The sequence below is a fragment of the Rana temporaria genome, chromosome 4 (genome assembly GCF_905171775.1).
Source record: "Rana temporaria chromosome 4, aRanTem1.1, whole genome shotgun sequence".
Taxonomy (NCBI): Eukaryota; Metazoa; Chordata; class Amphibia; order Anura; family Ranidae; genus Rana; species Rana temporaria.
Window position 1 is genome coordinate 26,970,504 of NC_053492.1, and position 14,863 is coordinate 26,985,366.

The 14,863-nt window shown below is 43.7% G+C and overlaps 1 protein-coding gene across 1 annotated transcript in view; it reads left to right on the plus strand.

Annotated features, from left to right (window-relative positions):
- SCARA5 (scavenger receptor class A member 5) overlaps positions 1–14,863 on the plus strand; it is a 424,057-nt gene that overhangs the window by 86,635 nt on the left and 322,559 nt on the right. The window contains exon 3 of the mRNA XM_040348148.1: positions 9,162–9,290. Coding sequence (XP_040204082.1) covers positions 9,162–9,290 — 129 coding nt within the window. The remainder of the gene's footprint in view (positions 1–9,161; positions 9,291–14,863) is intronic.

Here is a 14,863-nt window from a genome sequence, read left to right on the forward strand (position 1 = left end):
AGCAGCTCGGAGACAACCCCTCTTTTCTGCAGTGCAACCAATACCGTATTCCAGCAGACACCGTTCCACTGGAATACCCCAGAGGGGCCCATACCACGGATGAGCCCCCCACCACTTCCATCACATCTGTTTTCTGCCACCATCAAAGACCAAAGACACCGCCGTTACACCGCTGCTATGCCGACCCGAAATCCATTGAACCTGAAATAAAGGAAAACAAACGAAAACACACAAAGACAAACAACAGGGAGGGTGGGTGGGAAAACTGCTTCCTTCTGTTTCCCTCACCAACTGAAATGTTCCCGGAAGTTCCCGCCTCCACCTTTTATACAGCTCCTCCCCCATCCAGCACTTTACTCCTGAATCCTCCCCTTCCATTTTCACCAACTTAACCCTTTTGTTGACTCTCCTTTCCACCTTGTCATGCCCAGCCCTTCACTACTTGTTCTTTTGTCTTTTTCCGTTCCGGGCCTCCCTTTCTGTGGTCTGTGCTTCCTCCACCTCTCCTGCGGATTCTTCATTATTACCTCAACTGCTATCCAATCACCAGTCATCAGGGGGCATCTCTGACCTGAGAAAGTAAAGCCATGCTCCTCTACCAAGATGACTGCCTCCACACAGAGACACAGTTCTAAACAAAGCATGGTAAGTCATAAATGGGGAAAAGGTCAGCTATGGGGAGCATAGAAGGGTAGCACTCACCCCTGGAGGGACCCCTGGGAATACACAGGTTTTCTCAGAATAGTACTGGGACCACCAGACACAGTTCCATGCACACTGACAACACAGGCTCAGTCTAATGCCTCGTACACACGACCGGGATTCCCGACGGGAAAAGATCCGTCGGAAATCCCGGGGGAAAACCGAGAACCTGCTCGGTAACTTTTCCCCGGTACACACGAGAGGTTTTCCTGTGAGGAAAACTCAGATGAGAGCGTTGGTTGGGAATCCTGACCGTGTATATGCTCCATCGCAGTTTTTCCCATAGGAAAACTGCCAAAAACTGCCGGGGAAAGGTCCTCTGGGAATCCCGGCTGGAAAAAAGAGAGCAGGTTTTCTTTTTTTGTCGGCGGTTTTTGGTCAGTTTTCTGTCAGAAAAACTGTGAGGAGCATACACACGGCATACACACGGTGGGGATTCCCAGCCAAAAGCTCTCCTCGCAGTTTTCCCGTCTGGAAACCCGGCCGTGTGTACGAGGCTCAAGGGATGTCTTTTTGTAAGTTTATTGCTTAGAACTTGAACAGGAAAAGGATAGAAATTAAGTTTGCTCCAAAAACAGTATCAGGAATCAACAGGAGGACAAACGTCTTAGCCCAAATCCCTATAGTAGCAGGCACACATGAAAAACCCCAAACCAGGTCTTGTGCCGCGTACACACGATCGGAATTTCCGACAACAAATGTTCGATGGGAGCTTGTTGTCGGAAATTTCGACCGTGTGTAGGCTCCATCGGACATTTGCTGTCGGAATTTCTGACAAAAAATGATTGAGAGCTGGTTCTCAATTTTTCCGACAACAAAAGTTCTGCTCGTAAATTCTGTGTAGCCAATTCCGACGCACAAATATCCTACGCATGCTTGGAATCAATTTGACGCATGCTCGGAATCGTTGAACCTCATTTTTCTTGGCTTGTTGTAGTGTTGTACATCACCGCGTTCTTGATGTTCGGAATTTCCGAGCAACATTTGTGTGAACGTGTGTATGTAATACAGGTTTGAGCGAACATCCATCGGAAAAGAATCCATGGTTTTGTTGTCGGAATGTCCGATCGTGTGTGCACCTGCTTAGACCCAAACTGCAACTCTTGTTTCTCACTAGCTGCCTCCCAGGGGCAGCAGCCCCAGGAGAATGGGGACCCCGCTAGCAGAGGAAGGACAATCTCCTTAGGCCCTTGAATATCTGTCACCTTCCTCAGCCACCTTTGGGGCATCTCCTGCCCAGGGATTGGCTAAACCCATCCCCATCAGGAGCTCTGGTGAAGACCAGCTAGTGCTTAGGCCCTGTGCCTGGAGTGAGTTTGACACTAGTGGGCAATTTTGACACTAACCTGGCAACTACTATTCCCCCCCCCCCCACACACACACACACACACACTTTCAGAGTGTTGGAACGTTAATGTCTAATTTGGTTACTGTTGGAAACTGCTGAAGATATGGATTATACTAATAAAGATGTTGCTGGGCACATGATTGAGCTCTTCTTACTGGAGTGGAGTACAAGAACATAGAGACAGAAATGTGTGTCATAACCATTTAGTTCCCCTGGGAAGAAGATAACATTACTGTATACATAGTATTACCACCTAGTGGCAGAACTGCTAATCACAGTACAACCTTAAATTACGAGCATAATCCGTTCAAGGGGAATGCTTGTAATCCAAAGCACTCGCATATCAAAGCGAGTTTCCCCATAGAAGTCAATGGAAACAAAGATAATCTGTTCCACATTGACTTCTATGGCATGCAATACTGCATGTGGCCAGAGATGAGGGGCGCCGGAGAGACTCTGAATTACTACGAGACCGTTCAGCTGCACTCGGAAACTCTCGGAAAGTTTCTGAGTATTTTCAAGTGTTTCCGAGTACAGTGAAACCGTGGATTACGAGCATACTCCCTTCCAGGAGAATTCTCATAATCCAAAGCACTCGCATATCAAAGTAAGTTTCCCTATAGAAGTCAATAGAAACAAAAATAGTTTGTTGAGGTGGGGGGTGCCGGAGAGCCTCAGAAACACTCGGAAACTGAGTATTTCATAGTATTTCCGAGCATTCCCGAATGGCTCCAAACGGCTCTGATTGGCTCCGCTCGGCTCTGCTCCGGCGCCCCCGCACCTCAGGCCAAATGCGGTACGGCACACCCCATTAGCTTGAATTCTGCTTGTTTTGCGAGACAACACTCCCAAACCGAGTCAGAATAATAAAAAAAAGTTGCTTGTCTTTCAAAATGCTCGTTAACTACTTGCCCACCAGCCGCCGTCATTTTACGGCGGCAGGTCGGCTCCCCTGCGCGAGAGCCCGTAGCTATAAGTCGGCTCTCGCGCAGGCCACTAGGTGCGCTCGCCCCCGACTCCCATGCACGGCGGGCGCGATCGCCGCCGGGCACAGGCGATCGCTTGTTACAGAGCGGGGACTGGGAGCTGTGCTCCCGATCCTGTCAGGGAGAAAAAAGCTGATCTGTTCATGCAATATATGAACGAAAGATCAGTAATTTCCCCTAGTGAGGCCACCCCCCCCCACAGTTAGAACACACTCAGGGAACATACTTAACCCCTTCCCCGCCCCCTAGTGTTAACCCCTTCACTGCCAGTGGCATTTTTATAGTAATCCAATGCATTTTTATAGCACTGATCGCTATAAAAATGCCAATGGTCCACAGAATGTGTCAAAAGTGTGCGAAGTGCCCACCATAATGTCGCAGTACCGAAGAAAAATCGCTGATCGCCGCCATTACTAGTAAAAGAAAAATATTAATAAAAATGCCATAAAAATACCCCCTATTTTGTAAACACTATAACTTTTGCGCAAACCAATCAATAAACGCTTATTGCGATTTTTTTTTACGAAAAATATGTAGAAGAATACGTATCGGCCTAAACTGAGGAAAAATATTTGTTTTATATATATTTTTGGGGGATATTTATTACAGCAAAAAGTAAAAAATATTATATTTTTTTCAAAATTTTCGCTCTATTTTTGTTTATAGCGCAAAAACTAAAAACCGCAGATGTGATCCAATACCACCAAAAGAAAGCTCTATTTGTGGGGAAAAAAGAACGCCAATTTTGTTTGGGAGCCACGTCGCACGACCGCGCAATTGTCAGTTAAAGCGACGCAGTGCCGAATCGCAAAAAGTGCTCTGGTCTTTGACCAGCAATATGGTCCGGGGGTTAAGTGGTTAACCGCGTTTCTCATAAACCAAGAATCCACTGTATTTCCGAACAGCTCCGAACGGCTCAGAACGGCACTGGTGCCCCCGCACCTCTGGCAAACCGAGTCAGGATAAAAAAAAAAAATGCTCATATTGCGAAACGCTCGTTAACCGCGTTACTCGCAACCCGAGGTTCCACTGTATAATATATGAGAATGGTTGTTGCATCTATGTCAGTATAAACATCATGCTAAAACCCTCCCAATATAGCTCTAGCTGCTTAGACTATTTTAAGTAATTCAAGACTACTAGCAACTATATAACATCAACAGAAATCATCTGGGATGCATTAATATCTATTTGTGGAACTGGGGGCTGATGTGACTTTATCAGCACATTTTTTTGTTCATCAGACCAGTTTTGGATTGGAACATGACATATATATTGACTTCTTGCCTCTCATCACACGGGTCTTACACACGACTATTGCAGAAGTGGTATCTTATATTCTAAGTTGGTCTCCTCTACAGATTTTATAGATTAAAACCTAAACCTTTTTTAAACCACAATTTATTGTGCTTTTTGTGTTACGGACATCTGTTTCCCTTTTGTGGCTTTTTTGGAGTTTTCTCTTCATTTAGATGCATTCGTTCTATACGTTGACCCATTCAAAAGTAACTGTTTGAGGACATGCGGGGTGGGAGGGGGGGATATTTGACTTGCTAATGATATTTTTTTTTTACTGCGTCAAGCATTTCGGCACCATTATTTTATTAAACCTAGTCAAAACAATCGTGATATATTACATTTATATGCTGCTTTTTAAGTTAAACTTCATAAATTTCTCATTTTGTATTAATAGCATTCATATGAATGGCATTAGAAGCCACCTGGATCTTAAATCTGTATAAAATGAACACAATTACCATTTTTTTAATGTATTAGAAGTGGGTTTCGGCTGTGACCTGGAAGAACTGGGACAGTGCCTGCAAAAGATCAGGATACCCTACACTGAATTTTAGGTTTTAGATGTGTAGCGCCTAGCTACTTTCATAGCAGGTGCTCTTGTAAATTTAGAAGGGGGTCAAAGAGTTAGTTGACTCAGACCAGGTTTATTTGGCTAAATTTAGGGCCTCTGTTTCAGCTCTGGCTGTACTGTGTGCCTATCCTCCTGTCTGGGGACTTCAGGTACCTCCGGGCGGTAGGTGGCAGCAGTGGAATCAGAGTCGTGTGGATACTTCTCCTCAGCAGCCAATCAGGAGGGTTGATCGCCTCGCTGTGCATGCTGGGGAGGGGTATTTAGGGGGCAGACGCCATTGGCTCGGCGTCGTCGCCGTCCTGCCGCCTCCCACCTGGGCAGTCATCCCACCACCCCCGTGTGTGGCCCTCCTGGCTGGGGTGTGTGTGTGTTGCAGTTTTCCTGGTTCCGGGACCACGTTGGTCTGGAGCGCCAATCTACCTCGTAAGTAGACTGAGTCTACAATTTGCAAGTGGTCCTGTGCTGTCCGTGGAAAGTGGAGGAAGCGATCAATGGAGAGCTTGTCTGGGGGATACCGAGCACGAGGCTGGTGTTACAAGAGAGGCCTGTCTGCTCATCGAAGGACACTTCGTATCTGAGAGGCTGGCCAATGGTCGCCTATCAGTTTCTTGACGTAACTAAAGCTGTTAGAAGGAGATCCGGGTGCTGAATCCAGTTGAGAAGGATTTTGGACCGAGATTATCTTCAACTTTAGGAGGATCTGTGGCAGAGACTTCACCCTAAAGTTTCTGAGTGACACCCTGGCTGCTAGGCTGGTGAGAGAGGCCTATCCAGGTGCACTGTACCCACTGGCAAAGAAGTTTGTCTTTGGGAGCAGGACTGTTTCCAGTACCAGTTAACCCTGAATCTGCCATTTCCATTTCTTCTATACTTCTTCTATACTTCACCTATTTCTACTTTTATCGTTTTTACCCAGCTTAGTAAAAAAAACACAAAAAAGACATTGACTTTATTACAGCTCTCATCCAGTACCCTAGACGGTGGGAAGACAGAGGTAACGTGCCACCCAAATCAAACCAGCAGCTCCTTCGGGGGTAGTGCTTCAGATGAATGCCATTTAGGGTCATTCACAGGCCTTTTATAGCTCTGCCATTGGCACCTGAACTATCACCTCAGCTCAGCTCCCTTGCTTTGGCTATGGGAAGAGATTGCAGCAGGGGAAATGAGGCTCTGCGGGAAGGGGAAGGGATTTATGAAGCAGAGCTAGGAACTGACTACTGAATTTGCCAATAGACATTTGAAGTCAATAGGTGACCACTAATGTGAAGATTAAGGCAGCCCTTAAAAGTATTTTGTTTATCACGGCAAAGCGTACAATAGCAAGGGCCTGGAAGAAACCGGCTGTCTTGTTTGGGGAGGTGAAGAGAATCTTAAAAAAGCTCATGATTAATGAGAAGATGTCTAGTATTCTCCATGACTCCCATGCCAAGTTCCTCAAGGTTTGGAGCCCGTGGTTGTACTACGCTCTTCCCACTTTGCCTCCAACCGGCCTAGACCTCGCTAATTGACCTCCTCTACCCTTCCGACCTGGTGGAACCCTTTTCCTACCCAATCTTCCTGCTCTGCACCCCTTTTCCTGCTCCGCCTTGTCTTCTCATCTCTTGTGTCCCCCCTTTACCATTTGGCCCCTCCCCCCCCTTTTTCCATTTATTTATTTATTTGTTTGTTTTTTTCTTTCTTTCTCTCTCTCTCTCACTTGTGTTTTCCCATTTCCCAGTTGCTTTTTTTCGTGTTTTCTCATTTTTGTTTTTTGTTCGTATGACCCATATTCAAGTTTTATTTCCCAAACTTTTGTGGACTACTCCACGCCTTAACCCCTGAGCAATTAAGCTCAGTTACCCTATGTTGACCCCCAGCCTTGGCCAGAGGGCTGTTGATGTTTGACAATTCCCACTATAAAATATGCTTTTAATGTGCACTATTAAGCTGTGCCATGTTATGCTTATTGATTACCGTACATCCCCTGCATGGGATCATTACAGTTGTTCCCACTTCTCAAAAATTTCAATAAAACAGATTGTACCAGAAAAAAAGTATTTTAACATTCAGAGGGTGCCTTGCAAGATGTGGCTAAAGCCTCGTACACATGATCAATCCATCTGATGACAACGGTTAACCGATGAAGCTGACTGATGGTCCATCGTTTCCACACACCATTGGTTAATTAACCGATCGTGTCAGAATGCGGTGACGTAAAACACGACAACGTGCTGAAAAAACGAAGTTCAATGCTTCCAAGCATGCGTCGACTTGATTCTGAGCATGCTCGGGTATTTAACCAATGCTTTTTCATACTAACCATCGGTTTTGACCTATCGTTTAGGCGTCCATCGGTTCAATTTTAAAGCAAGTTCTAATTTTTTTGACCGATCCTCCATCTGACCTTTGTTGTCGGAAAGTTTGAGAGCATGCGCAGCGAACATTTGTCTGCTGAAAAACCGACAACAATTGTCTGATGGAGCATACAGATGGTCGAATTGTCCGCTAAAACACGTTGGACCGTTTTTGACGGAAAGTCCGATCGCGTGTATGGGCCTTAAGACCGCTGCGAAAATACTGTGTGACAAAAAGTATTGCAACAACCGCCATTTTATTCTCTAGGGTGTTAGAAAAATATATATATAATGTTTTGGGTTCTAAGTAATTTTCTAGCAAAAAAAAATGTTTTTAACTTGTAAACACCAAATCTTAGAAAGTGGCTCGGGGCTTAAGTGGTTAACAAGACATGGACAGCGATACATTGCAGGTATCACAGTTATCATTACTGCAAACACCAAGTTCGCAGTAAAGTTACCAAGTTGCAAACACATGGGACATAACATACATCAAGAAAAAATACTAAATGCAATTTGAGTAGGCACTAATACAGCATATCCATATTTTTCCAAAATAGGGAGGTAACAGGAAGAAAAAGTTGCCAAGAAACTAGTTGGCAGAGGCCAAAAAAGAGTCCTTGGGCTTCATCAAGAGGGCTGTCCTGAAGCTTATTAGTAGTGGGCTAAATATGTATCCTATAAAGAGCAGAGAAACTAAGCCAATGAGTATGGCCAAAAAGAATAAAGGGCCAGGGTACTTATAAACAAGCAAAGGTTAAGCATTAGGAAAATACTTTTCTGAAAAAATAAGAAATTATTTTATGGAAAAAAAAATGTATACAGTATGTTTTTACATGTATCTGATTTATTCATTAAGAACTCAATATCAGTCCTAAGTGATGGGCAGGTGTGTAGGAAAACAGGTCAGAGGGTTTGGGTTCCAAAATAGGGACTGTCCCATAGACATGTGCATCCGAATGCATTTTTGTCCGAATTTCGGGTATTTTCGTTATTGTTTTAACAAACGAACGCGCAGAATCCGAAATCCGAAAGATCCGACATAAAAAAATGCTTTATTTTCGTTTTCGTTGCTACAACAGTTCGATATAGATAGGAGATTCGACAAGGTGGTGACAATAGCGATCTGTGTCTATCAAACCTGTGGTCGAATGTGCCTAACCTAACTATTAGTCCAATGTTATTCTACATAGAGAGGAAAGATTCGACATAGAGAGAAAAGATTTGACATTATAGAGACAGTGTTGGGGTAGACTATTCGTCATGAACGACAAAGATTCGACGAAGCAGCAAAAAACATACAAACATTGAATCTGTCATTGAAGGCTTAGGGTGTCTGTAGAAAGTTCTAAGAAGATTCGACAAGCAGCTAAACTGTACGACGCTGCAATTGTTAATTTCCAATCAAATGCTCGGCCCATAGGCTATAGAAGAATTTGAATGTTGGTTTACTAGTAATAATAATTTATAAATATAATTATTACTAGTGTCATACAACATTATAATTCTACTATAACTTGTAGGCGGAACATTCGACCGGAAATGTACGATTCGACGTGCAGTTTCGCTGCTCCGTCGAATGTTCTTAGAACATTCGACAGATACCTTAAGCCTTCAATGACAGATTCGACCTTAATTAATTCGGATTTTCGGACGAATGCATTTTTAAACAAAACAAAATTAATAAAAACAAATTTCGGGAGTAACTAAATAAATTTATTTTTCGGAAATTCCGAAACAAAATATTTCAGTGTGCACATGTCTACTGTCCCATTAAGAAAAAGAATGCTGGAGGTTGTTTAGAAGTGCATATGTGTACCTGAATGGAGATAATCTAGGGGCGGTCATGAGATTTTCTCAATTTCTATTGAAACATGGTGACATTCTTTTCCCACTCTCAAAACCTTTTCTTATTTAAGCAGGTCCTACGAAGGGCAGAAAACCATCTCGCCGCTGCGGACAACTGGGCTCCATAGCTGCCCTGAAGTACGCCGTTGTCGGCTTGTATCTACTAGTCTTTCTCATCCTTGTTGGAGTCTTCATTTTGGCAGGTAAGACACTTATTGTTTTAGGAGGCTGAAACACCATAAGTTCAGTGTTGGGACCAATACTTTGTAACCTCTTTATAAATGATATAAGATTTAACATGCCATTTGTATGTATGCAGATGACAATGGAATGCAATGGAATAAAGTCATCGCAAAATGCCTACAACTTGTATTCTCACCTGGGGGGGTGCATTGGTTGATTGGGCAACATATTGGCAAATTCAGCTTATTGTTGGAGGTTGAATCATGCATGCTTTATACAATATAGTTAGAGTAACCCTGGGTGGCTCAAAGAAGGAGAAGGATCTGGGAGTTCTGGTAGTATACATCTATATAGATCAGACCAAAATAAGGGACAAATAAGGAGGAATGAGGGACAGAGGGACATTGCTCCAAATCAGGGACAGTCCCTCGAAATCAGGAACAGTTGGGAGCTACAGTATGCCATTTTCCTATGTGCTTTAGAAAGCTGGCTATGTGGTCAGACAGGAACCCCCTCAACAGCCGTCTAACAACATATCTAACAAGGAGACGGCTGCTTGATAACTGGCGCTTGTGTCCACTCCAAACATTTGACCAAGACATGTGGCAGCAAGAGGAATGAAGAGGAACAGGAGGCTGGCACACACAGCTCTGCGTTCCTCCTGCTGCCACTTGTCTCATGTACGTGCTTGAAGCCAAGACAATTGCCAGTTATCAATAGGGATGAGTGAAAAAAATAAATATTCCTTTAAATATCGTGCCTGGGGGGAGTCCTTAGTATGCCTGTAAAGTAGCTCATCTTTCCCGTGTTTAGAACAGTACCACAGCAAAATTACATTTCTAAAGGAAAAAATGTAATTTAAAACTGCTCGCGGCTGTAATGAATTGTCAGATTCCAGCAATATAGATAAAAATCATTGAAAAAAATTACACAGGGTCTGACACAAGATCAAGAATAAAAAAGGTTTGTTGGGTCTTGAAGCTAGAACTCTGACACTATAACAAGAATGAAGAAGCGTTATTGGGGCCTGGGGGCTCTGACACAAGATCAAGAATGAAGGTGAGTTGTTTGGCCTTGGTGCTAGAGCTCTGACAAAATAATCAGAAAGAAGAGGGGTTGTTGGGGATTGGAGTGAGGGCTCTGAAACAAGACCAAGAATGAGGGGGGTTGTTAGGGCTTGGAGTTAGGGCTCTGACATAAGACTGAGAATGAAGGTGGGTTGTTGGGCCTTGGAGCTAGGGCTCTGACCCAATAACAAGAATGAAAGGTGATTGTTGGGGCTTGAAACTAGGGCTCTGACCTGATCACAAGAATGAAGGGTGATTGTTGGGCCTTGGAGCTACGGGCTCTGACACAATAACAAGTGGCTGTAAACACTTTACAACCACTTTAGCCTACAGGTAAGCCTAGATTAAGGCTTACCTGTAGGTGCTCGAAATATCTTCCAGACCTGCACGGTCTAGGACAGTGATGGCGAACCTTGGCACCCCAGATGTTTTGAAACTACATTTCCCATGATGCCCATGCACTCTGCAGTGTAGATAAGCATCATGGAAAATGTAGTTCCAAAACATCTGGGGTGCCAAGGTTCGCCATTACTGGTCTAGGAGATATTTGAAAATCGCCGTAGGGTGATTTTTCCTGCGCATTTGCCGGAGTTATAAAGGGCACGCTGTGCTGTTTCTATCTTGGGTCATGCCGTTAAAGGCGGCTCTCGCGCGCATGCTTGGGAGTGACGTCACGGGACTCCGACCAGTCACCAGTCCCAGTGTTCACTGCCCCGGAAGGAACAGGGGTGAAGAATGGGCTCTCGCTACTAGCGAGGAAGACGGGGACATCGCTAGCCCATTATGCTTTACCTTTACAGGGAAACAAAGAGGAAGTAACACCCATCAGGGTTTACTTCCTCTTTAAGGCCATCATGACCATCTTTTATAGTTGCTTACAGAAATTAAGACTTTTATTGTAGCTGGATAAAAACAAGTTTTGTTCCACTCCAGTTGACTAATATTCCAACTGAGACCAACTAATTACACAACTTTTTCCCAAGACTTTTAGGCAAATTGATTGCATCACAACACTGAGCCGTGTGTAAACACTAAATCTATAGCTCAGCTAGGACACAATTTACTGTAAGAGAAGTGAGGAAAAAAGCAGAATGTCATCCTTGGCAGGAGAAAAGCTACAGAGCAGAGATGAAAACCACATTCTGTGACTCTATAACATGAAACGCTGTGTCTCATTTATTTTTATTTTTTTAGTATCCACAACTCAACATGTTCCTGGCTTTAACGCTGCTGCATTATTACACAAGTTGCCTGGAGCTGCTTTTTAACTCTATTAGTCTTGTGTACTATAAGGGCAGCAATATAATCTAAAAAATGTAGTTTTGCTATAGTAAAGAACAATAGGACAGAATATGTAGCGCTCACCCCCGAAGAAGCCGCTGATTAGTTTGGGATCGGCTTAATGAGTTACCTTCTTGACTTGGTCTAGGGGTGACTTCTGTGAGTGTGAATAAAGAGCAAGTGTCCAGACATCAATTCAGTTTTCAATGCTTTATTCCAAGGCCCAACACGGCCAACATCAACATGGCACACGACAGAAAAAGGTTGATGAGCGTAGAGAAACTTTAGTATCAGGCCTTGAATATGAAGAGAGAGCAAGCCTGCTCTCAGCAATGATATAGCTCAATTTGTCGCCACCCCCAATCAGGGTGGGTAAAGTGCCCCCGGACAGGCAGTTATCTCAGGCCTGGCAGCCAGAGCGTCACTTGCAGATCACTGGGAGGAAACAGACCTCTGCCACAGGCCTGACTCAGGGCCTCTGCCACAGAGCGGACAACTTGGGATTTGTGAGATCAATTTGAGCAAATCCTCCCAGTTAGTTCAATCAGTGTCACCCACTGACAGCTTGAGCATACCTGTCATATGGTGTAGTGACCAGATCCCCGATGGTTCGTCTAGGCCTCCTGGACAACCTCTAGTTCTAGGTTCCCCCGAGCCAATCCCCCATCGCACAGCTTCCAGCTTAGGATCCTCTCAACAGAAGGTTGGGACCCAGCAAGTCGCTGGGGCCCCTCTCAATGTCAGGACGAGGCTCTGCATGGTGCACAACCTCAGCGAGGATACACTTATCCTCCCTGTGACCCTAACACTGAAGCCCTGTACACACGATCGGTTTGTCTGATGAAAACAGACCGATAGACCGTTTTCATCAGACAAACCGATTGTGTGTGGGCCCCATCGGTTTGTTTTCCATCAGTGAAAAAAAATAGAACATGTTTTAAATTTCTCCTATGGATAAAAAAAACGATAGAAAAAAACGATCGTCTGTGTGGTGGTCTAAGTCTATTGGTCAAAAATCCATGCATGCTCAGAATCAAGTCGACGCATACTCGGAAGCATTGAACTTAATTTTTCTCAGCACGTCATTGTGTTTTACATCACCACGTTTGAACGCGGTCAGATTTTTGACCGATGTTGTGTAGGCAAGACTGATGAAAGTCAGCTTCATCGGATATCCAACGAAAAAATCCATCGGATTAGATTCCATCAGACATTTTTCTCATCATGAAAAACGGTTGTGTGTACGCGTCATTATAGTAACCCTAAAGCCCCGGACACACGGTCGGGCCTTTGTCCGACCAAAATCACATCGGAATTCTATCTAAACTCCGACGGAATTCCTCGGAATTTCCGATAGAAATAATCCGGTGGGGCATACACACGGTTGGAATTTCCGATGGAAAAAGTCTGTCGGACTTTTTCCATCGGAAATTCCGATCATGTGTACGGGGCAAAACACTACCCCTACTTTGAAATTAATCCTCTCTGTAGCACTAAAACTCATATCCCTGCAACCATAACACAAATCCTCTTGATAACCCTAAAAGTAACCCTCTCTGTAACCCTAACACCAACCCATCCTGTAATCTAAACACTGACTTCTATTTTAACCATAACATTAATAGTCTCTCTATCCCTAGTACTAACCTGTATAGTAATCTGACCTGTATCTCTAACACTCCATGTAACGCTCTTCACACTAACTCGCCTTGTAATTCTAACACTAACCCTACCTGTAACCTGTAGGGCCATACGATCTTTCATCCAGAGGGTGGGAAAAGATGCGAGGATTCTGACTTTTCCTGTTCCGCGATTGTCGCCACAGAGCAAAAGCTATACTTAGGATAGTTGGAGGGTGAGGGTGGTAAAAATGCAGTCGAGTCATGTTTTTACTGCCCCCTGGCCGCCCACTGAAAATGTAAAATACAGCCAGGGGAGGCTGTCCACATGTAGGGTGACCACATGTCCCGGATTGCCCGGGACAGTCGCGCATTTTGCAGGTCTGTCCCGGGCACATTCATTCCAGGAGAAAAAAAGCCCTAGGGCTGACGCTGCGCTATATATTACATATTAATAGGTGAATAGATTGAAAAAGAGCAGCTGGCACTAAAGTTCAGTACAAAAACTTAAGTAAGATAATGCAAAAATAAAAAAATAAAATAAGTAAAGCCCTAATAATGAAAATCAATGCATGAAACATATATATTGTGACAGGAAGTCAGGTAAATCTGTGGGTGTTGTCACTGATGGGACATACATTTCTGCCTTGTTTAGACGATACACAGATTGTTATCGGGCGTCGGCTACAAACGTAGCCAGAGAAAGGCTAAAGGCCTGTTCAGAATGAGGCAATTAAGGCCTCTATAAGTAGCCCAGAGGATTACCACTTTGTTGCTGCATCATTCCTAAGGCTTTGTGAGTAGGAGAGCAGCGTACTGAAAGACTTCTGAGGAGGTGAGGAGAAGAAGGATTTTTCTGTGTGATAAAAATCAAGACTATTGTTTTCTGCTATATGTCCAGCACTGTCTGGCCGGCACTAGGCTGAGCCAGACTCCTTAGATAGGTTCCTGTGTGGAAGGTAGACGCCCACGGTGGCCAGAATTTATTTTAGGTTTTGATTTTGTTTATGCTGTTTGGATGCTTGCAATTGTTTTCCAGCAAGATGGAAAATAAACCAAAAACGTTGTTTTCAACCGTCTTCGACTGCCAGTCTGTATAAATTCAGTGTGTGCTTAGCCCATCCAGGGGGCCACACACCCCGCTACCAAGCTAACCCCTTACTATATATATATATATATATATATATATATATATATATATATATATATATATATATATAAAATACATATATAGATATACAAACACAATGAAGTGCTATAACAAATGTGAATAGTGATAATAAACACTCTAAAAGTGGAAAACTAAGGCAGAGTCCCATTCATAATAATAAAGAAGAAATCCATGTGTAGGGTTAATTTCCAAAGTGTCCAAACAATTTCAGAAGAAATAGTGAATAAACGCCAATCTTCCCAAGCAAAAAAACGTGTCTTCAAACACCCATAAGTGTGTGTGACAGACTCACCCGGGACATCCCCAGACCCTCTTATGTCTAAAATCATCCTATGTCCATTAGGGGCATAGGATGACTGAGAAATGATATCTTGGACTACCTGAGATGGGATTATGATGTAATTATTATCCACAATATATTCCAGGATATCTGAAAAGAACTATTTACTGTTTGT